Below are 26,758 nucleotides of genomic sequence, written 5' to 3' on the forward strand. Positions count from 1 at the left end.
AGATCTCTTCGGGAAAATGGATGTGAAAGAAACACCTGGGCAATGATTTACATGAACATTTTAGTTTATTGTAAGCAACACGTAACACGGATACAGAAGCTCGTGCGATATTCAGCTAGTAGTCGATCTGATTAATATTAATACTAATCGTAAATTGCGCCCGTTATGATATTGCTTCGGTCTATCACGATCGAACATCGAACGTCGGGATTAGTTTTCAGGATCGAAAGGACATTCTTTCGATCGAATCGATCTTTTTCTTGGACGTTTACGCGACGTATTGCGCGAACACCGCGTGTTCTTACTCATTAAATTATACAATGTACGCTTAAACATTTCCCTCCGATCTGCGAGCTTCGCTACCTAGTATATCTTATCGTAGCTACTATACGACACGAGCCTGTAATAATGGCACAGAAATCGGTAACCTTTTCTAAAATTACATGGCAATTGCTATCAAGTGAGAATTTCTCGATTCTCGAAGTCAATCTTTTCTTCGTATTTTAATTTTGTCGCATATCCTGAAACTTAGGCACCTAAAATCTATTCAAGTAGAACGAGAAGCGTATTTTCCTCGTGTCTGATCGTTTGTTCGATTTTACGCAAGCTTTCAATCGCGAAAGTTCAATCGTCGAAATTAAAACTACCTTCTTGGTGAAACGATTGGCCGACTAAACGACTGGAAGAAATCGAGCCTGTTATTTCGCTCGTTCTCGATCGCCTGATTTCAGACTGGCATAGTTCCGCTGGATGATTTACGGCGAAATTCGCATGTATGCAGATTTTAGCAAGTGTCTCTATCGTTGATTGGTAATCCACACGTAAACGATAGATATTCGTTGTGTCTCACGATGCACAATCGCCAGTCAGTTATTCGTATATTACTAGATCTTGAATTTAGAATTTGACATTAAGAATTAATCAACTTAGACAGTCGAATAATCGTGAGAAATTCGTCGAAATTGGAAAATTTCAGAAATCAAGGACAAATGTATCGCAGCTTTTATCTTCCGCATACTTTGAATCATTGGCAATTAGATCGCAAGAGGGTTGCTTGTCGCAATTTCCATCAACAGCTAATCCTCTTCGAATCTTCAAAGGATTAAGCCGACATTTTCGTGTTGGATACACCTTGGTAATGCGAAATATGTGATAATGCCAGTAATACTAATTGCTTGGATGACCTTTGCGTGATTCGAGCAGGAGACCAAGTCGGCGCGTTTATTGTATCGTTGCAGAATTTTCTGCGGCAACGATTTTACGAGGTATTCGAGACCTGTCCGCCACGGAAACGCGATTACTCGTCGCAAGCGAAACCGCAAGGCACAAGGAGTTCGCGTCTCATCGATATCTTACGGCTGCTTGATCCACCAATTAGTCGTGGAATGTCGAGGCAGCGAAACTCGAGGAACTTTGCCGACGCAATGACCTCTTAAGAAGTTCTTCTTCTGTACTTTCGTTCAAGCGAGTCTCTAATCTGCGAAATCGGAAGCACGAATTACGTGACTGTATTTCGCTTCTGACGAACATTTTTCCCCTTTGCCCGCTGGAATTAATTACCAAGCAGCCTATAAAGTCGGTTCGATACCGAGTCGCGACTATTTGCCGCGAGGATACGACTTTATGGCATGGATAATCGTCGACGCGATAATTGTCATTTTGGCCGAACGTAGCTGAATATGTAATTGCCGGTATAATTACTTAGATAGTTACATGGGCGCATGTAAATAGTATTTATCGTAAGCGAGCACGAGCGCGGCCGATCACGGCAATTCGAGAAACGTGATCGTTCTGGGACTGCGATCCTCGAAGTACGAAGGACGCTGTTTCTAATTTTCGATCGACTTTGCCGACTTCGAGGTGTCCTGCTTCTCTAAGCAGCGGAAGATACTCGAATATGAAGGAAATTGTAATTAATCGATACAATTAGATTCGTTCGTAAATAAATATATTCGCAAATCGTCCTACGGTTATTTGACGGTCTTGTCAACGTCAATTCGTTGGGTTAGTTGTCGTCGATCGAAAACATACAACAAGAACAAGAAGTAATCACGGTAAATTATAATTTGTGCAGAAAGAATTCGTGCTCGTAAAGCTAAGATACGCGTTTTCTTTGTAATATTTTCCGTTTCTCCTATTTGTTTTTCCAACGCTCTCGCCCCCTTCCTTCTTCGTTTCCACGCCCCCCCCCCTTTTCTTTTCCTCGTGCGTTAGAACGAAAGAATCAGGTTTTAACGTGCATGATTTTTGCAGAACGGACGACCGCCTTTCGCGTAGAAACTTTGGCCCTCGAGATTCTTCTTACACATCTGTAACATACAGACACACCCCGTTAACGATTAAAATACGTTTCTTTAACTTTCTCCGCTAGAGATCGATCGGTTTATTTCGAGAAGCATTCTCGCACTAATTGCGTACCGTGCAGTTGAAACACTGGCTATGGTAATTATTGTTCAGGGCCTCCACCCAGCGATCTCCAGCTTCGACTGGGAATCCACACGCGAAACATTTCGTCGTGAACAATTCGTTCCAATCTGCGCAATAACGTAAAAGAAAATTCAATTTTTTAACGTGTTTGCTTTCAAGCTGGCTCTTTAAATCGGATTAAGAACATTTAACCAACCAGCTTCGCAGTAGGGCAATCCTTCTTCGAGGAAGAACTGACTGTTGCCAAACAGCTTGCCACAATAGGAACATTTGAAGCATTCAGGGTGGAAATGCTTTCCAATTGCGTTTAGACAATCCTAAAATCATAAACAATATACGGATAAGTTTCTATGGTAACGTTATACAGATTTAAATAGCTTTTGCGAAAAACTTACGCCTTTGATCTTGTTGTTGCATCTGTTGCAAGATGGGGCGATGAAACGTTCGAAGCAGTATTCGCAATAGAGTTGCCCCTTTTCCTCTACAAAGCCGATATCTTGAAGAGGTCGACGACATTGGCTGTTTACGCAGACGAAATGATCGGGGCACCAAATTTGTCCCAGAGCGGTAATAAACGGTCCCCTAAATAATCGCGATGATTACACATTTTTCCAAGCCGCTGATGGAAGCTAGTATTTTGATACGAAAGAAGCAAGACGTAGCACAGCAAAGAACGATTGCCCATAAGACAACTATTTTACGAACCTTATGCACTCTTTGTCGTTTTTACAGCACACTGGTTTTACGACGAGACCATTTGACTTGTGATTAGTATTTTCTTCGTTAGCTGTTAACATCGTGCAAACAAGTGAACATTGTTAATCACGTCAGAACAGGATAACGAATTAAAGTTATTATTAGACAACCAAACAAAACAAGTTTTGTCAAACAATACTCGTAGATTATAACGCACTGCAGACGTTCTTTTGGTATTTACAAGCAACATCACCGATTTTCTAATCAAACGGTATCTCCTAATAAGAAGATGGGATCAAATTTGTACACAATGAAGGTGTAGTCAAACTCTGTCCAACAAAGTGTTTAAAAACATCATCAGTCAGATAGTCCCTTCCCAAGCGCATGTCGATGGATCGATATTTAAAACACGAGGAGCTAGAAAAGCGACTTAACCGTCGTCGTTCGATGACGGAGAACAGAAAATATAAAAGGGGGATGCGGCAAACACTGAAAAAAACAACAAACGGAACACCTAACAACAAAGGGGGAGTACCTGACGTAAGAGTTGCAATAGGCGCACAGGGGCAATCGTGATCCCGGTCCAGTTGCTTGATTTAGGATGCCCCTTCCTCGTTTTGGCGCGCTGCTACCAGCGAAAGTTCCGCTCTTCGACCCGGCACCACCGAGACCACCGACTCCGGTACCTAGATCCGGGTGGGATGACAAATTTGGTGGGTCTACTAAACTGTGGGTATTACTAGAGGGTTCACAATGGATACCGTCCTGACAGTAATTTTGGGTTCCACATTGATTTCCGGTTTGACAACGGTTGTTAATCGAACATTGATCACCTGACTGGCAACGGGTTTCGGTGGAACAACAATAGCTTTGGGTTTTGCAGCAATAACTCTTAGTCTCGCTGCAGCTTTGCCTTTGGCTTTGGCTCTGAGCTTCGGGCTTGTACAATTGCACGGTGGGAACGTTCTGGCCAGTTTTGGCAGTCAGTCGTGCGAGCTGCCCACTCAGATTAGTGCGAGGCTTGTGGATAGGCTGGAAGGAGTTTTTACTTTGAGAGCAGGCATTCGAAGCGTCCTCGTAGGGTAGAGGGATCTGCGGGAAAGGAAGCTTCGCCCTCGACGAAGGTAGACCAGGTTTGGAGCAGGGTGCCACGCAAACGGATCCATCGGGACACGGTGACACGCAGACTCCGCTCTCTGGACAGTTCGGAATATCGATCTCGCAGGCAGATTCTCGGCCGCAGCGACCAGACGGTTGGCCACAGGTTCCAGTTTTCATGCCAAAGCAAGGCGAAACGCATACTCCCGAGCGATCGGCAGTTGGGACCACGCATACGCCTGATTTTTGACAAGAGGTATTCGGTCCTTCGCACGGTACCACTACCACGCCTGCTTTGGTACCTTGATCGGAGTGAGCTTTGCAAGGTAATACCGTTACACCGGTGTCTGGACAGGGTTTCGATGCTGGAGTTCCGTAACTAACGTGACGCACTTCCGTCGAGCTGCTGTAAACTGGCTGAACGGCGGAGCTCGTTTCCGTTTTCGAGACCATGGGACAGAGCAGCGAAGGTTTGGAGGGACTTGTTCTGCTAATGGCACACACGCCTTTAGGTGGTTTCTCTCGTGGTTCTGTTCTCTCTGGCAAAGGCCGAGCTGGAACTCTTTTCTCGCATCTCTCGAAATCTTCGGTGACTTCGAGCGATCTTTTCACCACCGATTTCTTCTCCTCGCTCGTTTCCTCGCTGGTCATGTATCGTTTCTCTTGATACTGAGCATGAACCGCGTCCGTGGGTTCTTTGCCTGGATCGTCGGTGCGTTTTTCGTCGAAGCCTACGGTCTTCGAAGCAGCGTACTCGGCGTGTCTATGCCCGTCGTCGGTGTCCTCGTCTACTTTATAAGACACGCTCTTTTTAGTAGGGAAATGTATCGAACTTCGCTTCGTAGGTGGAGGATCTTCTCTGATTCTGGGTGCGTGAGCCTTCACGTAACAAGGAGGAGGTTCCGGAGGTCCTTGAGCCGGTGATTTAGACCTTCTTGGAGTCGGAGTCGGAGTTCTGCTCGGTACATACGTGTGACTTTCAACCGCACCTTTTCTCATGGCCACTAAATTTCTTTGATACGACGGAATAGTGTCTGGTTTCTTCAGAGAAGCGGTTATAGGTTTGCTACTAGGCGTCTGAGGTCGCGATCTCACCGGAGACGGGGAAGTATCTCTCAGGCGAAAATCAGGCGGAGGAGTAGGCAAAGGTCGAGGAGTGCACGGTTTAGGCGGAGGTTCCGTTCGGCTGCTTCTTCCCTCGCCGTATAAGATATCAGCAGGAGGACAATGAGCGCTTCCGTCTGGGTGAAGCGAGGGTGTCTGAGAACGACTGGCGATTTTCTGGTCCTCGGGTCCGATCTCGCGACTAAGAGGCGTATACGGTCGTTCCGGAGCGATCGTGAGTGCTTCCTGAAACGGAGAAATCGGTCGAAGTTCTTTCTTGGGCGGTTTAGGTCGACACCTATGGTCCAAGTATATAGTTTCCTCCGTGTACACTTCCTTCACGCTGCTGGAAGACGTACTGAGAGGCGTGTATGGTCGATCAGGCGCGGTCGTTAGAGCGTTCACCATTTCAGACTTCCACTCTTTAGGAGTCGAATTCTGAAGGGCAGAATGAGGTATCGGTTTCGGGCCTGTATCAGTCTGTTTCATAAATTGAACGCGTTTTTTATTCGTTTCCATGATTTCCTGAGCTGGAGGATACTTGGAGCATACGCGTCGATCCCTCGGTGCTTGTTGATCCCTCAAACTTTTGTGGACTTGTACCTGTTCTCTTAAACTCTTCTTGCGCTCATCTTCGATGCATCTTCTTCTAACGCGTTCTTGAACCAACACTTCTTCCGTGATCTCCTCGTAAGTCTCTTTGATGAGCTTCTTGCGTCCGGGAGTGTCGCTATCGGCTTCCGTCACTCTTTCCTCGCGAACGACCGTCCTTCCCAGAGGTTGTTCTCGAACTTCTTCCACTTCTTCCTCACCTTCCTCGAAAGTCACGTGTCTGCTTCGTTCCTCTTCCTCCTGTCGTTTTCGCTCCTCTTCCTCTCGTCGTCTTCTTCTTTCTTCCTCCTCCTCTCGTCTCCTCCTTTCTTCCTCTTCCTGCTTACGTCTCTCCTCCTCCTCCTCCTCCCGCTTTCTCTCCTCTTCTTCCTGTTTCGCTTTCTCTACCATTTGCTGCACATCCACGGCAGAGGTGACCACTTCGGCAGACTCAACCACCGTCTTTTCTTCAGCGTCCTCGACGTCTCTTTCGACCTGAGTGGTAGTCCTTCTCGTATAAGTTTCTTCTTCTTTTTCCACCATTTCTTCCTCCGTTGTTTCGTCTCTGGTCTCCTCTGTAGGTTCCTCCACCTTCGGAGTACTGGGTCGCATCGGTGACGGTTCGACGGTTTTCTCTAAAGTCTTTTTCGTCTTGACGTGCATTCCATCGACGTCTTCTTCCGACATCTCCGTTATGAAGTCGTGTTCCCCTTTGATTCCTACCGTACCTTCGTCTTCGATCTCATCCGCCGGTCTCAAGTCTACCACCTCCTTGTCGATCTCGGTCGTCTCCTCCTTCGCTTCTTCTTGCTTTACCACGTGTTGTGTCGGCAGCGGCGGCTTCTCGCAGATGGTCTGTTCGCGTCTACAAATTTCCGCCCGATACGAACGATGCTCTTCCCGAAATGGTTGATTCCTCTCGCATATCCTCTCCTCTTGACAGATTTCCTTCTGATGGAACTTCTTGCACACTTTAGGAGGCTCCACCCCGCTGTAACTCTGTTCGTACAGATTGCTGCCTGTCGTAACGGTGGCTGTCCATGGTTTTGGTATAGGTTGAACGATTCTGGTCGGCGTGAGAGATCTCCTGACACCGTCGGACGAGCCGGGTCTCGATGTTACCTCGCTTCTCGACTGTCTGCCGGTGGTCTCCACCAGCTCCACCTTTCTATAAGCTGGACCTGGACAACTGACTCGATCCATCGGTTCTTCCTCAAAGCGATAGCACTGTTTCGTGACTCTGTCCACCTCCCTATCTGTGCTTTCGCCTCTCTTCCTTGTCAACGCCCTCTCGCAGGCCTCGATGCAGGCTTTCTTTTCTTTTACCGCTTGTCTACTTCTTCGATCGAGGGCAGGATTAGGATCGATGTACAAAGGACTGGCAGTGGGATAAGTAGTATCTTCGATCGGCTTTGGAGGCGGCCAGGTCAGGCTTTTCGATTTTACAGAGCTAGGACGGTACTCGGTTTTGGTGTCCTCGACGATCTCGTAATAGTAGGACTTTTCGTGGGTTTCCGTCGAGCTTTCTGGGATCATGATGTTTCACGGGATCGTTGCGAAGGAGGGAGATCGATGGAATTTTGCCGGGTGCACGGTCGGAAGCGAGCATACGGAAATCAGATTGCACGAGGCACACAAAACGTTTGACACACGCGTTTGATAACACAGGCGGTAGATGGGAGTTTTGGGGTGTGTTAGAAAGAACGAAAGAAAAACAAAGAAATCAGCTGTGAGTAAGAAGCACATTGACCGATACGTGCCCGTGATCCTTTTATCGTAAAGCAAGTTCATGTTGACGATCATCGTATATTTAACTGAAAAGATAATGGGCTATTGGATCGCGGGCACGTCCAGGATGCTAAATAAAAAGAAGCGCAGCTTAAGAATGAAAAAAGATAATAAACGATAGCCAGGATCACGAAGTTAGACATTTTCGTGATCGGCTGGCTGCGTTCAAGCGATGAAAAACCAAAGCTCGTGATTAAAGCGATTGATCAACGCGTTAATTAAGCGTTACGAGTGAGCAGACGCACTTCTCCAAAATCATTCGCCACTCGAACACTCTGTCATTGAACGATCTACAGATTCGAAGATCAATCGCATCTCTAGACGATCTTACAAAAAAAAAAAAAAAAAGGGAACACGAATTTCGAGCGCTGTGGGTTAGCATCTCGACCTTGAGTGCACCTCGAAGGAGTCGATGCGAAGCTAGGAAAAAATGTAGTTAATCAACGGTATTTTGGAGGATCTTGAAGATGCGTGTACGTGTGTATACGTCCATGTATTGTAATATATATGCGTGTGACACGAAGTGGTAAAGGGAACAACATGTATTGAGCGAAGAGCGCTTGTTCGGCTTAACTATCGCTTTATTTCGCAATTGCAGTAAGTTCTCAACACTTTACGAGAAAATCATTCGTCGACAATAATACACGGCTCGAGTCACGATCTTTTTAATTTCGAAATCACCGATTCATTCGATCGATATAACAGAGAACCGAACGATTGATGGACGTTGAACAAATTCTAATTCCGTTTCGAATCGCTGTATTCGAGATTAAAGAAGAATCGCGAACATCGAATGTAAATAGTTATTTGCATAGAATTGGATTGTTCGATTCGGCTGTCAGCACGAAGACGACGACGGCGTAGCTGAGAGCTACCGACTCATGCGAATGTGAGGGAGAAAGGTCTGGGTTTCGGGTTGAAAGATGGACCGGCTGAAAAAAGATAAGAAAAGAAAAAATTATGTCTGGAGGAGCATGAACGGAGTATGACTTTTAATCGAAGTACCAATTCGATTTCCGATTTCTAAGCCATTCTTTTCGCTCGTATATGCGTATAAAATCATTCGCTATTAATATCGTACGTGCGAGTAGTATAAGAAAAAAATAAAAAGTATTTACACAGAGGAGATACCATCGCGAAAAATAACACATAGTCGTCTCTAGCAAAGTCTCTTCATCGTTACGTAAGATCTTTCTATCGAAACAGGCTTGACTCATTTATACGCTATTTAGGTCTCGAATTCAGTCGTCCCAGTTTTCTTTCTGATCAGCCTGCATCGTCGTTGCTCCATAGGACCCACCACGAATCTCGATCGAAGTTCGAATAAACGTGTCACCCTGACGACGGCGATTGTCGAGAATGTCTCGTGATGTAGAATGAAATGTCGCAGCCCTCAGAAATCGTCGTCGACGTCGTGAAAACGACGAGCGGATGAAAGCAAAGTTCGACAGAGAGCTTGCAAACGACAGAAACGTGACGGCAAATAGTTCGAATGATCCGTCGATCGTCGTGAACGCGCTTCAATGAACGGAGTTGCGAATAGAAACAGATAGATAGATAGATAGATAGATAGAGAAATAGAGAGAGAGAGAGAGAGAGAGACAGACAGACAGACAGAAAAAAAAAGATAATGCGAGGGACACAAGCCAAATGGGGCATATTAGCCAAAGCTAGAAACTCGGTCAGAGGATTTGGATCTAATCGTCGTACCTCTGAAGGGCACATTTTTTGGCTTTGGTAGTACCGAGAAGAGACCTATTTGCAACAATCGAAGACAAAGTGAGGCCAAGGATAATAGGCGGATCCCGCCATTAGGATTACACCGATCGACCAGAGATCGTTCCTCCAGATAACAAACGAGAAAGTCGAGCTTGTCATCGGTAATTTATACGACCGCAATTTCCGCTTTTGTTTCCTGCTAGCGTTCCGGGTTGACATGGCTTTGGCGTGCCTGTCGTAATTATCGCTAGAATGCTCGCGTCGCGACGCGGAATTTCATGCACGTAACAGTCGAGGCGAAAAGCAGAGGTACTTCTAAAATCATGCTTCTACGGAAAAGGAGCTCAACTTTTATCTCTTTCGTCTTATCCTTTTTATAGATCTCTTTTCGTTTTAACGACGAACGTAGTTACATAACGCGATCGTCAATTATGTAATGACAAGTCGTAAGATGGAAGAACGATTTCACGTACGTTTAAACGGCGATCTCGACGATTCTCGTAGTCACTTTTCCCTCGTCATTCTTTAGCGAGTCTAACCGCGATGTATTACGAAGAAAGAAACTTACCGGTCACAGTCTGACTCTGAGGTCGTGGCAGAGTGCTATTTCCTGTATTCGCTAGCGGTGGCGATGATATAGTACTCGATCCTCCAAAGGGTTTAGGACCAATTAAATTGTTCGATGCTGGAGCCTGTATGATAGAAGATACTCGATTATTTATCGTTCTTGTTCGATCAGAGCACGATGATAGTACAACGATACGATTAACAATATGGTTGTGTGATCGGAACAATTAACGGACAACGAGGTTTTGCATTTCAACAAATAACAATGAAGGTACACGTAGAATTTCGTTAAATGTGAGATTAGTGAGGCGTCGTGGCAAACAACATGACAAATGCGATGCATAGTGCTACGTTTAATAAACTAGCGTCTACGTAACGAGTCGAGAATTTCGATTAGCGTGAGAAACGAACGACGAACACTGATAACAATTATATTCGCCGCTGCCTTGACATCACGTTGCATCGACACACAAAAAGAAAAAAAAGAAAAAAAAAGGAAAGAGAAAAAAAGAAGAAAAAAAAGAACAGAATATACACGGTCTTATCTCAGCAATCGCGCAGCATCGCTATCGTAGTGAAATTTTCTCCACACGCTGGCATCGTTCTCTGAAAAAAGCGACAACTCTGAGAGAAATCATGGTGTCAGCGACGTTACCCTTTCGCGCACTAAATCACGAACTGAACGGAAAATTACGAATTCAAGCACAACGTTCGCGATATATTCTCCATGCTCGAATCACACAGCAAAGGATTTCGTCGACCTTCGTTTTTCTTTTTCTTTGCGTTTAAACTTTGCGACGTACTTCTCTGGAGAACATATCTGGTATTCAAAGCAGCGGCACCGCGGTCAGCGTGATTTTCATCGGATCGCTAAGGACGTACCTTACCGAGCGTAAGGTTTCGAGTGTGAGACGTTTAAGACGAGTCGCGTTGGGACATTACCTGCACTGATCGGAAACTGGGTGGATTGACGGGCGAAGTGCCAAGGCGGGTGGGCTGTAATACATAAAACGACAGAACGATGTCACGTGGAAGTGGCAATTAAAAAGGGGCGAGATTCGTGGCAGAATCGAGGCAACACGCACACTCGTAGTCGCGCCAGGCTAATTAGTCACAGCTTCGAAATAATCGTCGCCGACGCGAATGATTCAGATTTTCCACTGACAAAACCTATTCTTGCGTTTACTATCGGCAAGTACAGCAGCAGCGCATCGGAAGGACGATCAGGTCGAATATCACAAAGACGAATATCATCCGAGTGATTCATATCTCTATCCTCGCCGAACTTTGACTTTGTTTTCTTGTTTCTATTTCGCTCGATCTCGTTTTTATATCGATCCGTATTCCCTCTTGTCTTCGTTCGCCGCGTCTTTCGAACGACTGTTTACTTTCGAATTTAACTCAGAGACAAGATCTTTCGGATGTTCGAGTATCATAGAATTCGTCGACGACGAAACCGCGATCGACGATGCCGATCGAGACTCGATGAATCGTCGTTCGCGTCGGAGAACGTTTGGGTAACATCTCGGGGAAATGTCGGAGATTTAACGACGGTCTTACTGTCGGATAAAAATCACCGGTATTGCCTAACCTCTGTACAACCGGTCTGAATGGTGATCGTGCTCGTAAACGTTTTCGATTCCCAGTGGCAGTTGTCGTTGCTGATGCAGCCGTTCCTATTCGGGGACGATAGCTGAGAATTCGGGAATCCGTAATCGGGACTCGTACGGTTGCAAGCCTGGAAAAGCAATTAGCGCCAAGCAAACACCACACGTGTTAAGTCTTAAAATTGTTTTCTTCCTAGATTCTTTGAAATTCGATAAAATCAAGTCGATCGGATAGAACGATGCCCCGAGATATCCAGGCAAGATGAAAGCGTACAAACGATTGACTCGGTATGATTGGCGAGCGCGAGAAGCAAAACTGGATGCGACATATCGAAACTATATAAGAGGCACGTATGACAAAGGAAAAACGTGGACACGAGGACGTGATTACGCGAAAAATACTTACGGAGAATGGTTGAGGCGATGATGCGTGATTACTCAAAGGTGGAGACAACGGTGCATTGGCGAGTGCAGCGGAAATCGTGCTCGCAGGAGCCTTTCCGCCTCTGTGACATTTAATTGACATTTTATTCAAATTCTACGCATATTTTGATCGTTGTTCTATAGATTTCGCGTCGTTATGATATAATACTTACGGTGGTATGGTAATTGGAACCATGCCAGCAGGTGCATTTTGCCTGGCGACTAGTTTCGCGTGAATGTCGCAGTACAATTTGTTGTTGATATTGTAATAACCGACGTTCTTCAGGGAAGTGCCACAGGTGGAGCATTTGAAACACTCTACGTGAAGATTTTTATCCTTGATCCTCACGAACACACCCCTGCGGAAAAGAATGTCCGATTAAGGCGACGATATATCTTTATCCGTTTGATCGTTTTAATAGGTGCAAAGTGCATTGTTGTCGGATGTGCCACGAGTTTTTCATCGAAATATTTAGAGGGGGAAAAAAAAGGGGGTGTAGAATTCGATACCTCGACGAGGGAGGCCGAGAACACAGGGGTTATCACGTTGTATCGTGGTGTTTTTTTTAAAAACTAACGTCTGTTCGTGATTGCGATGCCGTGTTAAGCGAAATGAGTCTTAGTTAATTCTTAGTACGCTACGTATCGTTTACATACTTTTTGAAGAAAATAACGTGTACTTGACTCGATGAAAAAATTGTACGAAATACTTAAAAATATGTATGCGTATTCAACGACGCAACGAGAAAGGTTCGTAAAGCACGGGGAAAATTATTCACGGAACGTTTTGAAGATGTTCGATTTCTTAAAAAAGGGCGTGAAAGGTTTGCGAAAAAGATATGTTGACAAAAATACTAAAAATACGTACAAAAAACACAACATTTATACAAAAAAGGAAAAAACACGTTCAAAAACAAAAAAGAAAAGTCACAACATCGAAAGCATAGTTTATACCATCCTGGTGACTACGTAACCAGAACAATTCGACGGATAACGCATAGAATGCTAATGATAAGTCGAAGAAATGTGCGATGGAGGACGAAGAATGATCAGACATACGTAAATCTTGCTAATCAATTCCCATGAAAATTAAGCAAGAGAAGCTCTCACAATTGCCAATGATCTCCACACTTTTCCGCCGAGTAATGAGAATCGCGAATAAAAAGATACATCCTTTTTCCAAGGAGCGACACTGACGACGATAGAGGCGACAGAGAAAGAGATAGATAGATAGATAGATAGATAGAGAGAGAGAGAGAGAAAAAGAGAGACAGATTCTGTGCTTCCATTCAAAAAAACATAGCGACAAAACGTGCACGTTTACAAACATCGATATATCGGATCATCGATTTACGATGGACGAACGCGGGAAACGCACATCCTCGTCTTACTTAGTCGAAAAGCGTTTCGGGATGATACTAGCGTACGACAATCGAGCAAAATCAAGGCGGCCATAATTTTTGCGTACTCTTTGTCCGGCCAAGAACGTCACGTTAGGAACGAGAGTCACGATTCGCAACGAGACACAAAAAAAGAAAGAAAGAAGCAAAAAGTCCTGCTACAAAAATACTTGGACGAATGATCGTACAAAATATCACGGAATCGCGAGCTCGTTCCCACCCACACCCAAATACGTGACATTACTTTTTTGTTCTTTTTTTTTTTTTTTCTACGGGCGAGACACTTAATAGAAGCGACATATCGTCGAGAAGCTAAAATTCACCGGCCCATTTCGACCGTGCAAGGGAAGAGAGGATTTCACGTAAATATGTAGTTACACGAGAACTCGGTCGCAGTTGCTACAACGAACAACCGATGATGCCGGGGAGGAAGAAGAGGACTCCTGTCGTTGCACTTGACGTTTCGACGACGGACATTCATTGTAATTGACGGCCGGTATACCGTGCAGGGCATGAAATAGAGGCGTGGGTGATCTCGGCGACGTGGCCCTTCCGCCAACGGCATGGCTCACCGACGAGTAAAACTCTGTTCTCGGAGGTACTACGACATGGAAGTAGAGAAACCGTACTGTGACTCGAACAATACGAGAAATTTGTCTAATAGCCGCGAACAACTAACGAGCGAATTGTTCTCCGTGGGAACATTCTCTGTCATCTCTTATCCTTCACGTGAACGAATTTCTAAATCGTATCGGATCCTTCTGATACGATCTCTCTTTTTTATATAACGAGGACGAACATTCCGGTGTCAGTTACAATTTAAAACGATGGAGAATTATCGTTCAGAAAGTCCGATTCGACGTTAGAAATCGGAACGTAATCGCGCCGCTCTCTTCTTTCGTGCGTCGAAAGGAAATGGTTTCGTGGTCGCTGCAACTATTCGAATCGTCACGGTCCTATTTCCTTTCTCGTTCTCGATGTCTCCGGTCTGAAAGAAATAAAGTAACGACCGAGGGGACGATGCGCCTCGGCGCGAACTTACACGATGAGCCTCTCGCATTCGGCACAAATGTTCTGTCCAGGTGGAAGGCTTGATTGCGGCGTCGACGGTTGCTGCTGCTTGGTTTCAGGCGCCGAGACTGGCCTCAGTCCTGCCAGGGCCGGCGAAGACGGCGTAATCACGCCGCTCTGCGCAGTTGGCTCCGCTATTTCGCAAAGAAGTTATCGTACCGGCATGCACCAGACTAACTGGAGCCAGCTGATCCAGTCGAAAAATCACTGGAGAGAGACTCTTTATCGCGCGTTACGCTCCTTTTAAGAAACGTTTGTTCCACGTTTTGCGCTCCACTACCGTTAACTTACTTGCTCAACGACTCTCCAGAGATTTTTCTTAGCTTCGTTTTGCATAAAACGTTCAACTATTAATAACAAGACAGAAGTAAACTCGAATTCGTTCTCGATAATTCGACAGAATTCCACGAATCTAAGAGGCATCGATGTTTCTTTGCTATTCGAATCTCTAAACGCGATTAACTACTAACCGGGTTCCGGCGTCTTTGGTTCTTTGTCCGCTTCCTGAACCATCTTGAATACCTCGCTGTTCTCCGCGTTGTAGTTTTTCTCGTTCTTCTTAAAGTTCACCCTGCAAACAATCGGCTCTGTTACCGTAAACAAAACTATTCCTGTAATGGTTACGTTCTATCGTAGAATATCTTACCCAAGCACACCACCGGCTAGGACTTCCGCTTGCGCGGAAAGAGTTTCCGCGATAGTCTCCTCGCTATATATACCCACTGGGCTGTTGTACTGTTTGTTAACTATAGATTTGATCGAACCGTCTCCCGTTCCATTCAGCTGAAACACGCGAATAAACGTTCGTTAGATGGTTTTTGGCGTTGAGTCCCAAAATTCTCCGCTTCTTTAACCAATTGACACTAACGAATGGCTTTGGACTGAAGTTGTGACCGCTTCCGATGTGCGATCCATCTTGTTTCTTGGCTGCCAAGGATGTCTTCGTAACTGGAGCGATATTGCCAAGCCCTGCGGTGGGCGATGGCGATGGCAGGGCCGAACTTATCGGAGACACGTGCGGTTTCCAGGTACTACCGCCTCTGCGAACGACAGTAACGAGATAAACATACGGTAATAACCGATCGCTGGGAAAATGTTCGAGTCGCAGTCGCGTCTATTGCTACCTCTGTATGGTCAACTCGAAGTTGTTCCCAGCTCTCACGATAACATCCTGCGCGTCCTTGTGCCTCAGATTGTACATCTCCGTGTTATTGACCCTGATAACTGCATCGCCGGCCTTCAAACCAGCCGCTTCCGCCGGCGATCCGGTATTAACCTGCAATGCACGATGTTTACTCAACAAACGAATATCGTGTTGTTCTCTAAAAATGATAATTCGGACGAATTCGTCGTCGATACGCGCCCATTTTCCTGGGATACGCAGACTCTCCTTCTTCCGCGGAGGAGAGGTTCAGAAGACTCGAGCCGCTATATTTAAGTGCACGCGTTACACCTCGAATGTCGGATACTGTGCATCCATTCACGCGAGGACGTTCGAAAAAAGAAGGTTTCGCTGAGAACACGAGCAGGAACGTCGAAGATAAACCAGGGGGAGCCTTATTGAAGTCTAAGAATACGTTTTTTGCTCGATCTAAAACCCTCCTGCTGTTTATTTCTTGCTGTTCATTAATCGTACACGAAGCTTAAATGCTTGATTATCGTCCTTTCACGCTCGCGGATCTGCCCGTACGTTCTCGAAGAAATCGCCAAGTACGCTTCGTAAAGAATTCTTTCTAGAGGTTCGAACGGCCCAATCGCGACACTGCCAATCGTCGTTATTTATGCATCGCGCAGTTTTATCTTTCTTCGCCTTAGTCAAGTTCAACAGACGCCCGGCGATTAAGGAAATGAATTACCTTGCGTGATCAATGAGTCGCTTTAAATCATCATAATTTATCGCGTAACACCTCACACACTCTTCTAACCGTGATTTTGCTGCAAGTTAATTACGCTATTAATATATTTGGTAACCAGTATGCGCGGAGGATACGCGATCCGCTTTGCTCCTCGTTGCTTTTGCCCATTGAACGAGACGCTTGATCTCTTTTCGGCCAGCGATTAAGAGTAATCGATACTTTCGAGAGGAAGAAAAAGGAAACGAAAAGCTCATTAAGAGCCTCCTACAGTTAAAGAGTCGGTTCTCGTCCCTCCTTTCTTCCTCCGATGTTCTGGCGGAATCGAATATAATTAATAGACACGCATCAGACCGATCCAGGCCCTAGTTCTTTCTATAAATAGTAACCCGTACGTTCGTTGATTTATTATCGTTATTTTTATTAACGGATCTCGTACACCGGAGAACGATGCCTTTTCCACGCCACGTTCCTTTTATTTCCAGTCCGTCGAGCTACGAATAATTTTTCCAACGGTTGAAGAGAGTATGGGCCCGATTCTTAGGCACGCACGTAAGCTCTCGAGCAAGAGGTTTTTAACGATCAGCCGTGTGGGCTTCGTACTTAAGCTCGCGTCACGAAGACGAAATCAGGGCAGAGGGTGAGTTGTTCGATTTGCACGTCTGCCTCCAGAAATAGGAATGCGAAGTTGCGTCATCGTTGTTGCCGTAATAGTTGGATACGTTTGCTGTGCACGTTATTATCAACAGCGTGGCCGTTGGAACGAGGGTGGGGAATCATCGGTGTTTCGCGTTCCGTGAACACTGGCGAGAAGATTCCAGAGCAAAAACGATACCGATTCGCCAGACGCGGCTAATGGTCAAGGAACTCGTGGCGTTCTTCTCCGTCCCTAGGTCCACGAAAACGTAGGACGTGGACGTAAGTCAGGGTTAAGCTCGGTGTGCATCGTGAAAGCCTGCCTCTAAAAATAGTCTCGGACCGGTTTAAAAATAGGCCCCGAACACATACGCCTCTTATTTGTACGTATACGTACGAGCAGCAGACCGAACCAACAGTTAGAATGCATCAAGATGCAGCATAGTCTTATACGTATGACATATCGGAGCCCAGGCCGTGTATTCATTCTACGAACGCTCCTGCCACCGCGTGAACCGCGATGAATGAACGAGTACGCGCGGACATACGTGTTCCGAGCGTACACCAACTCGAGCCGGAGCGCATGCTTTGGGTAATAATAGCGTCTGACAATTTTGGATAAAGTATACTTTGCCTCTGCTGGCCTGACCGCCTCGTAATGGAGTATACTAATTTCGTAATTAACTGGTCGGCAGGCGTGTTCAATGGAAAATGACGCGAGCTTCCCTCTACATCGAGCGTCGACGCGTATTTCGTAGAACCGAATCAACGCTACTAGGTTTATTTTCCTTCGGGATAGAAAGTGAAACTCGCTAAACTGTTAATACACGTCGTATCGTGATCTTGAACGAAAGCGTACTCGTTACGAAGTACGTGGGGCGCGTATTTGTGACGAACATCCGTGACTTTAGTAGCTACGGAGCTACTGAACGTAATATTAATAACGACGTATCTAAAAATATATCCCGAAAATATGTGTGACGATGCAAGTAGATGCACTTGAATGCAGTGGAACCGAGAGCGAGAATACGCCAAGGTGTACGAGGTACGCATTCCAATGGGCGGGTTATCAGAGACGGATCCATCCTACCTTCCATGCTGGAATGCATTTCTCTTCTTTTTTCTTTCTCTCACTTTGAGGACTTAAGGCTCGTTCATACGTGCAATACTCTCGAAAAACGTGGACAGGGAACGGGCCTCGGTCAGTGACACCGGTTTTAATCGGACCAAATGAAAGGGAACGCGCTCGATGGAAATAAGTCACCGATACTTTCGCGTCTTCGTCTCCTTCTTGTTTCGCTATTTTAACGTCGTGCCGTTATGAATTTCATCGCGATCCAATAACAGTACTAATCGTTCTGCTAATGGAACAACGCGTAAAAATACGACGAAAAGAGAGAGAGAGAGAGGTCGCAATTCTATTAGAATTACCGGTGAAACGCCACTCTCGGCGTTCGTCCATGTAAAATGCAAGCGTGGAATTTCAAAGATATTCTTTGTATTCGAGAATCTCCACGCGGGAACTTGGAAACGCTCGGAAGCCATCGCGTTCGTTCAACGTCTTCGATTATCGTATCATCCCGTTTCTCGCGACTTCGTCCACATAGTCGTGACGCATAGACCGATAAACTTATCTGCCACATTCGCGAATACTCGCGCCACTCTAATTATATATTCCTGCATACATAGATCGGAATGGTTTGCGGTCGCGGGAAGAGGCAAAGTCAACGGTAGCCTCTGTTGTCCTAAGGTAAAGCAGAAGAAATAGATAGTGACGTCAGGCCGAAATTATCGGCCTACGTTCGATCTGGCCTTATCTTTTCGAACAAACTGCACGTTACTATTCGCGCGCAAGATGTAACAACATACATACGTACGTACTTACTTACGTACGTACGTACGTACGTATCCAAGCAAACGAGTCTAGACGAGTGTATCGTTCGCGTGTAGCCGAGTCGTAAACCTCCTTCTACGGAAGGCTGAATATCGATGACGTCCATGCCTCTAGAGACCGAGGTTCTACGATTTTTCGTAATGCAAAACGGTCGACTGTGTCGAAACGCGTTAATACATTTTGATCTGCCAAGCGAACGCTCGCTTTTCCTTCGTTTCATCGCCTTCTTCGTATTTGCTGTAATCACGGCGAAGCGATGGCGCCGAACGTTACAACGACAGGGACGAAACGTAGACGCGTTCTCGGAACGGTGAGTAAGTGATTACGCGTTTCGATAAGGCAACCAGGAAACGGAGTGCAATGTATGCGTGAAAGTGGATTCGATTCTCGGAGGTGCTCGTGATTAGGCTCGATGACACACTCGAGCTGCAAGAGCGTCAACGTCAGCCACAAAGGATCCTTGTTAGATGCTGCTCGAGAGAATCGTCGGCATAGAGTCCGACGACTCGAAGAATCGAACGCAAGATGCGCCAGTCTCTCTCGTCGATGACGCGAAGCGAGCACTCGCAATGAGCTCACCTCGCTTCTTCGTCGGTTGATAAAGAAAGCGACGGAGGAGCGCGTGTAGTCGATTAGGTTTATCGCGGCAACGTCTACGTTTTCCATTCGACGTTCGCATTTGGAACTTCAATGACATACAGTAGCGATATGACGTGCTATTTTCAAACGCGGAAATAGACGCTCGCAACGTGCCATGTTTCTCGATGCAACAGACATTTTTCTCGCACGGATTACAGTTCTACCAGCTGCTATGAAAAACGTTTCGCGAGTCTCAAGTTCGATGATGTCGTAATAGCGATGCGATCACGACGGCGAGGGTGTCGTATTACCCACGAATTCAAGAGGTGCTACTCTAGAAGAGACAAACATACGGCAGAAGACTGATTTCTGGTCTGACTTTTGGCAAATTTCCCACAACTGCCTCCCACTGTGTCTCTTCATTCCCGAAATCGAATCGGCATTTACGATGGCGTTCCTAAATCTTCGACTTCGTCATCGAGATACAATTTCACTCTGCCTTGTCTGGCTTTCCTCATTTGTCTCGCGGACAATACAGGGGAAAAAAATCCTATATAACACGATATCCGACGAGTTCCTGTTTCTTTCACGTGTCGTTTCTAAGAAAAGCTTCGACGATCGTTTCGAACGATATCCCAATTACGCGCCTTCCTCTAGAACTGTGGCTAATTAACGATCGTACGTACAACGTTGCGCGTAACGATAGGTAATTTCCAGAATACAGGAAGCGTGAAAAGAAACGCGCCAGTGAAAACGAGACGATAGAAATCAGGGGAAAAGACGGTGGCAAGACGAGAGGAGGGCACACGCGACTCGTCATGCCAATAAAATCGTACGAGATAAAAGAACGCCATGGCGTCGTGAAAACGGTAAAAAAGTCGAGGAATTGGGAGGAGGGGTGCGCAGTAAGAAATAAAAGCGATATTTTTATATCCACGGGTGTAAGCTCGTCTGTGGCGTCCGCCACCGGGCCTCGGTCTCTATTAATATCCACGGGCCGGGCTTCCTTTCGGCCTCCGCAGCAATTCTCTTTGCACCGGCGGACCAACGATCGACCACCGGAAAGAGAAGCTTCGATTGGAAAAAAAATTTCGTGTCGCATCTTCGGGCTTCCGCGAACGTCCTTCCGTTACGTGACTCGTCGACCAACGAGATTTCAATACCAACAACGATCGTTCTACAAAAGGACGTATAATTTTTTTTTTTTTTTTTTTTACCAATGCCGTCTCGAAGAACGTTAAAAAAGAAAGAGAAACGTTCGCAAGCCAGTAAAAGAATTCGCAGATGAGTAGTTTCGAGTATTTTTATCGCAAACTTAACGATTACGCGCCCGTGTCCTTGGCTGCATTTGCATTTACGCGTAAAAGGAATAACGTATAGCGAGCAAGTCTGGTTGCTCGGCGAGTGGGCGATCCGACGATTAAAAAGCCGTACGTATTTTAAACGCGCTGATATAAATTTGTCCGAAGATCGTTTTCCGATGCGTACGAAAGGACGGTGCGGCGGTTGGAATTGCGAAAATACCGTATGTCACATCGATTGTCATATCGACAACTTCGCCGACGCTTCCCGTCCATGGGCCAAATGTATTTTCGTACCGTGTGCAACGGATTTCTACATCTCTGAGAATCTGTATCTCCAGAAAATCCGGGCCAAAACTCCCACGAACTTGCACGGATTTTCCTTCACGACGGCGACCTCGTCTTTAAAAAATGTCAATCTTCTCGGATGTTTGTAGAAGGATAAAGAGGACTTGGATAATCGGTCGATCGATGTACCGTTTAAAACCCAAGATATATTATCTACGAGTTCTTGACATCTTACGAGAGGAGCACGACCCCTGAATCTTCTCGGCAATTGTGCCAAGTTTAAAGCATTTATTTTTCAGCGATAATTTCGCGCGTCCATGAAAGCAAGAACTTTAGTCAACGTGCTTTCACGAATTACGTAATCACGAAAATAGTTCAGATACTATCGAGTACGATAACCGGTCAGGAACGAAGATAATCGAATAGTTTATTTGAGCTGATAACGAGCAGGTCGGTAAACAACGTTGGGTGCAATTGTTGCCAGGTAGTCAGCGGTTGCCAAGCTTTAGACGAGAGCTACGACGATGCCAGAGTTCTTCGATGTTCGCTCTTCGTCGTTGAACCGTTGCGTACAGATGATGATTTATCAAGCAGATATCAGTCTCGAACACGGTTTTCGTTCTGAAAGACGTTAAATCATTTTATTACGATGCTGATACTCGCAAATCTTGGTACAGCCGTCCGCTCTCTTCCTCGCATCTCTCCCTACGCGTGGCAGATCGTACAGCGATCTATTTTCTCGGGTTTGATCCCAGCTTCGAGGAACAAATCCCGTCGAATGCGGGCTTCGTGGAAAGCCGGAAACTCTTGCGTGTCTTTTTCTATCGCTCGTCGGAATTACGAGGTTGCAGCCGGTGCGAGGCAGCTGGCGACATCCTGCGCCAGCTTCGAATTCGCGATTTGCACCCCGCTGTTTCTCCCATCGCTCGTAAACAAATCGGCCGTACAACTTTTGCCGCGCAACGATTACGTTCTCTTTACCGTGTGCAACACGGAGTTAAGCACGAAGCCGGGCCTCGTAGACATAAACAGAATTCACGAACGGTGACTCGACGCGACGGCTTATTTTCGATAATGACGAAAATCGAACAGCAAAAATATCGCTGTTCTCGATACCGTGCCGTTCGCCTTTCCTCCCCTGCATCCCCCAACCCCAACCCGTCGCTCTTTTTCTTTCACTCCATTTTTCCCTCCATTCCCATTTCTTCGTTTCTTTTTCTCGTTCTCTACTAGAGCCCGTTCACCAAGCGGTTCTTGCCAAATGTATTTACGAAGATTTGCTTCTATGTTTAGTCGGGACGCGATGCATAATTTGCTTCGTGTTCGTTTCGCGATGCCACGGTGCTTCATTTTTCAGCGGCGAATTCTGTAAATCGCTTTCTTCCCACGCGGCTGGCAAAAGCCCAGCTATTGCCACATTCGTGTGTTAACCTTTATCGGAAGGAAGTGCCTGCCTCGGATAGGCAATATGCAAGATATTTTTGTTCGTGCCTGGGCTACCTGTTAACGCCAATCGTTGCGCAATATTATTGTCGTACTCTTTGCCTTGAACATACGAAACCACTGGAAAAATAATATGTCGTAGCAGCGCGTTTAACGACCATAGTAGTTAAGTTATCGATTCTATCGCTGCTCGAACGTATTATTACAGACACGGACAATTATCGTCGAACCGTTCCTTAAAAACGATCACACGATTATCCTGGTCGAAGGTATCTTTTCCTTTCGTTCGAGTTTCTAGCCTTGTCAAGCCGACGCGACGACGCGTTCGACCGCAATTTACAAACGATACAATGCTAGAACGAATCGAATCTAATCCCGGCCGAAGCGATCCACCACCGAGCGAACTATAAGAAGTTATATCAACTATCCCCTGAACGATGCGTGTATGTTCTTTGTACTCGTTATCTCGATTTGTAATTAAAAGTTGTTGCAACGATACGGTAAGAGAAAGAACGTTAATAAAACGCGTTATGGACGTGACACTATAATCGGCTAATGACACGAGAAATTTATGTCGAGTCCTTCCTCGGTACGATAATGCGACTCGTACGCATCGGTCGCTAACGAAATATCGCATAACAACGCGCCCACGTTGCACCGACCGCGTCGCCGCGGAATCGCGGAAACTCGCGCGCAAATACACGCAGCTGTTGGTCGCAGATTACGAGACCGAAACCTCTGTCCGTCTATGTTTGTAATGTTACGTATGTTATGTACGTAAAATTAGTCGTTGTTGCCGAATCTCGCGGTTATTTAACCAAAATCTACGAAACGATTTCTTTATTTCGAAACATCAGAGTTCGCTTGTCAATTGACGGACGAAACGTACGCCTGTATCGTTCGTCAGAGTGAAAAGATTACACGCGTACGAGCACGTTTCGAGTTTCACGTAGTCGCGGCTCGTCGATAAGAGCGTTTCTGTCTCGCGTGAATCGCGGCCGACGCTTCTGTCGTTTAGTCTCCCTTTTTTCTCGAGCGAACAAGCAGGAGACGCACGTGCTACGTCGACGATTGGTATTTTTATCGATCGACACAAGATCGCTCCCTCCGACGAAAAATTTATTTTCGCGGTGACCAACGCGGTCCAGGAAGCACGAAGCCGTCGACGACATCGTCGTCGTCGTTGCCTTCGTCTTCGTCGTTGTCTTCGCGAGCGGGGCTCGACCCGGCTTGCGCGTTTCGCAAAGGCACCTTCTAGAAATAGAACGCCCAAATAATTTGCCTCGGATTACCAGCGACGCGACGCTACCTCTCTCTCTCTCCCTCTCTCCTTTTCCTTCCTCTTTTTCTCTCTTTTTCAACGCCTTAGATGCATCGATTTTTAAAAACGTTCCTTCCTCGATTATTTCTCCGTGTAGATATTCGGTCATCGTTATTTCATATAGGTTTCAAAATATTTTGTTTCGTCGATTCTTTAAACGCGCGAACGCGTAAAAAGGCAATGGTATGCCAAACATCTTCAGAAGTCTACGAATATGTTTACCCGATGAACTCAGCTAATAACCTTTAAATAGATTCGTACGCTAAGGCCCACTAAGTGACCGGTTGGTTTGGTAAATACAGGCGACGATCGTCGTTGTCACGAAGCGGCGGGCGAGGCGTACGTTCTGAGATTGACGATGTCGAAGAACCGGGGAGACGTCGGATTAACGACGAGAGCACGATCTATAAATCCCGCTAATGGTTACCGCGATGAAATGGCAAACTTCGTTAAAGCAATTACTCGCGATTAATTTGTAATTCCGTCGGGTGGGAGCGTTTGACACCGGTAAACTCGTATTTCTCTCCTTTCCGAGAAACTCGAGGGCGGCCGGACGTCGTATTTGCGGCCTCATAAAATAAACGGAGCACGTGCTGCTAAGAAGGCCAAGTTCGAAATGTCGATTGTAAGATAAAACTGTTGAACGTTCGAACAGAATCCACTTGCGTTTCGCGATCGTTTGGCGAAAAGCAAAAACCCTTGAGGCGCAACGTGTTTTAAGTTATATGTCACCTGTTCGTTAACAGGTGGGTAGTTGAAATATTTCCTGATCGATGATTTATCGTGTACGTTACAGGTCGCTCTTAAAATACATATTCTCTCGCTCAACGATAATAAACACGAACGCGTGTACGTACAGCAAGATGCTGGAAAATTTACAGCGGCGATCGACGTAACTTCCGGCATGATATTTCGTCGTTAGATTCATTGAATAAGATCGACATCGAAGTAAACGAAGAAAGTTGAAAATTCGCTGGAAAGTCACGGCGATAGTAGCCAAAAGCTTCTCGTGTTACAGTACGCTTAGTCGCCAAAACACGGTGGCGACGACGGTCCGCGCGTTTCGCACGTAGTTGGCAGCGATTTCTACCGATGCGCGTGAAATAATTTGGCGTTTGTTAGGCTATTACGTAATCTCGACTTACAGTCCATTATGGCGAAAAAAGACAGTTCTCGTGATCGTTGAATACGTTCAAAGAATTAAATAGCTCGGACTCCTGTTATTTTCGAGATTTCGTCATGGCCGCTAAACGTCATCAGTGATCGGCGTAGCTACTCGTTGAATAGAATTTCATTGAATTTTATCGTCCACTCGAGTTTTTTATGATAGCCGATTTTTACTACGCAAGAATTATCTCAGAGTGTTTGTAAATTGCGTAATGTTTGTAACACACCTATAGTAATAATCGGTTGAAGACGAAGTCTTTATCGTCGTACGTCGATATCGTACGTCGATAATGACAATTCATTGGCGCAATAAGTTTGAACGATTTCCAGTCGCTTTATCCGAGCTATCTGATAATCGTAATAAAAAAACTGACGATTTTTCACGCTTGTTGAAAGGAGCAGATCGATAGATAGCCGGAAGAAAGCCACGATAGTCGCATCAGGCGCTGAAAGAGCGGAATGTCGATGCATAAAACACGATTGTTCGAAATTGAACGCGTTCCTATCTATCTAATGTTCTATCGAACTTTGAAAGATCCGTTGCGATGTATCCACGTTGGAAATTTCGAAACAATTAGTAAACAACGCGAACGCGTTAAAGAATATGTCGGTTAAGATAAGAAAAAAAAGCTCACCTTTTGTACGACGAGCGGTGTACCAAAATCCTTGCCTCCCTGAAGACGAAAGCCCCAGGGGGATCCGTCGAATCTGGAGAGTTTGACGTTGATCAGCTGGGCCATATCACTGTCTTTTCTTTAAGCGGTTGATAAAAACTGAATCCTGTATGGGCGACGAACAACGCGAAGAAGTAAGAAACAAGTTGGCTGGTTCGTCGGTACGTCGGCGAGACCGATTTCCTATCTGTTACGACTGAATTCGAAACTAAAGGCAGAATATGCACGTTGCACCGGTCACGGTTGACGGCTGCCTTTGCGAGGCGAAATCGCGCGGTTGGGAGAACGGCACGTACGTTCCTGAAGAACGCGCAGACCGGAGTAAAGGTACGGTACAGCAGACGTCGAGGACGGTCAGTCGGGCAGCGGGGCCTGCCTGGCTGCCTTCCTTCCATCCGATTCGGCTTTGCCGCGGTTCTGGCCAGGGGCGGGGATAGGGATAGAGACCTAACACGCGGGTAGGAACGAGACCGCGATCCAGAATTATTCAGGGAGGGAGTGAATGGAAGGTGCGACAAAGAGGAAGCTCCACGTTTCCACGCGCGAAGGAAAGAAACTACCAACGAGATACATATATCTGTTTCGACTGTGTATCGCGGCCATTAGATACAAAGGGCAGCGATGATGCGGGAGACGATGATGCGGCCATGGGAAACGATGATTTTCGATTAAAATCGGTGAACGGCGGATGCCTGGAAAAATACGACGCGACGAAAGACGATCTTGGGCAAACGTGGAAGAAACGATAATTTGGGGATTTTGCTAGGTCGTCCGAGACGATGGATTTACAAGAACAGAGATGGACGCGACGAAGAACGACGTCGAGGAGAAGAGAGGAACAGCGGTTTGCGGAGCCGGAAACAGGGGTTGATAGGGTAGCCAGCGGAGTGGAAGAAGGTACGGAAATGACCTCTTTCGCGAACGAGGAGGAAGAGTCGTAAAGAAAGAAAATGGAGAAAGGAAGGAAAGATAAGAATGAATGAGCTAGAACCGAAATGCGAAAGGGAGGGGTACCGGGGAAGGAAGTAAAAGAGAAGAGACGAAAAGCAGACAAGGATAAAGAAGGATACGTGGTTGTGGTGGTGGTATCAGGATGGCATTCCCGACGTTT

At 46.0% G+C, this 26,758-nt stretch overlaps 1 protein-coding gene across 6 annotated transcripts; it reads right to left on the minus strand.

Annotated features, from left to right (window-relative positions):
* Nucleotides 1-46: 46 nt before the first annotated feature.
* LOC139986425 (PDZ and LIM domain protein 5) lies at nucleotides 47-26,058 on the minus strand. Of its 6 annotated transcripts, XM_072001740.1 has the most exons (17): nucleotides 25,609-26,044; nucleotides 15,616-15,767; nucleotides 15,360-15,531; nucleotides 15,138-15,274; nucleotides 14,962-15,062; nucleotides 13,799-14,021; nucleotides 12,194-12,379; nucleotides 12,004-12,103; nucleotides 11,582-11,728; nucleotides 10,933-10,986; nucleotides 9,992-10,115; nucleotides 9,415-9,459; nucleotides 3,659-3,809; nucleotides 2,823-3,009; nucleotides 2,624-2,744; nucleotides 2,419-2,534; nucleotides 47-2,309 (listed from the first exon to the last, which is right to left on the minus strand). In XM_072001740.1, the coding sequence occupies exons 1-17, from the start codon at nucleotides 25,711-25,713 to the stop codon at nucleotides 2,232-2,234; spliced, it is 2,199 nt and encodes a 732-aa protein (XP_071857841.1). In that variant the 5' UTR covers nucleotides 25,714-26,044; the 3' UTR covers nucleotides 47-2,231. The 6 variants fall into 6 exon arrangements, with proteins under 6 accessions (XP_071857841.1, XP_071857840.1, XP_071857843.1 ...); XM_072001739.1 differs by lacking the exon at nucleotides 9,415-9,459 and having other exon boundaries at nucleotides 3,659-7,442; nucleotides 25,609-26,058; XM_072001742.1 differs by lacking the exon at nucleotides 9,415-9,459 and having other exon boundaries at nucleotides 25,609-26,042.
* Between the last annotated feature and the right edge of the window lie 700 nt (nucleotides 26,059-26,758).

The sequence above is a fragment of the Bombus fervidus genome, chromosome 4 (genome assembly GCF_041682495.2).
Source record: "Bombus fervidus isolate BK054 chromosome 4, iyBomFerv1, whole genome shotgun sequence".
NCBI classification, from domain to species: domain Eukaryota; kingdom Metazoa; phylum Arthropoda; class Insecta; order Hymenoptera; family Apidae; genus Bombus; species Bombus fervidus.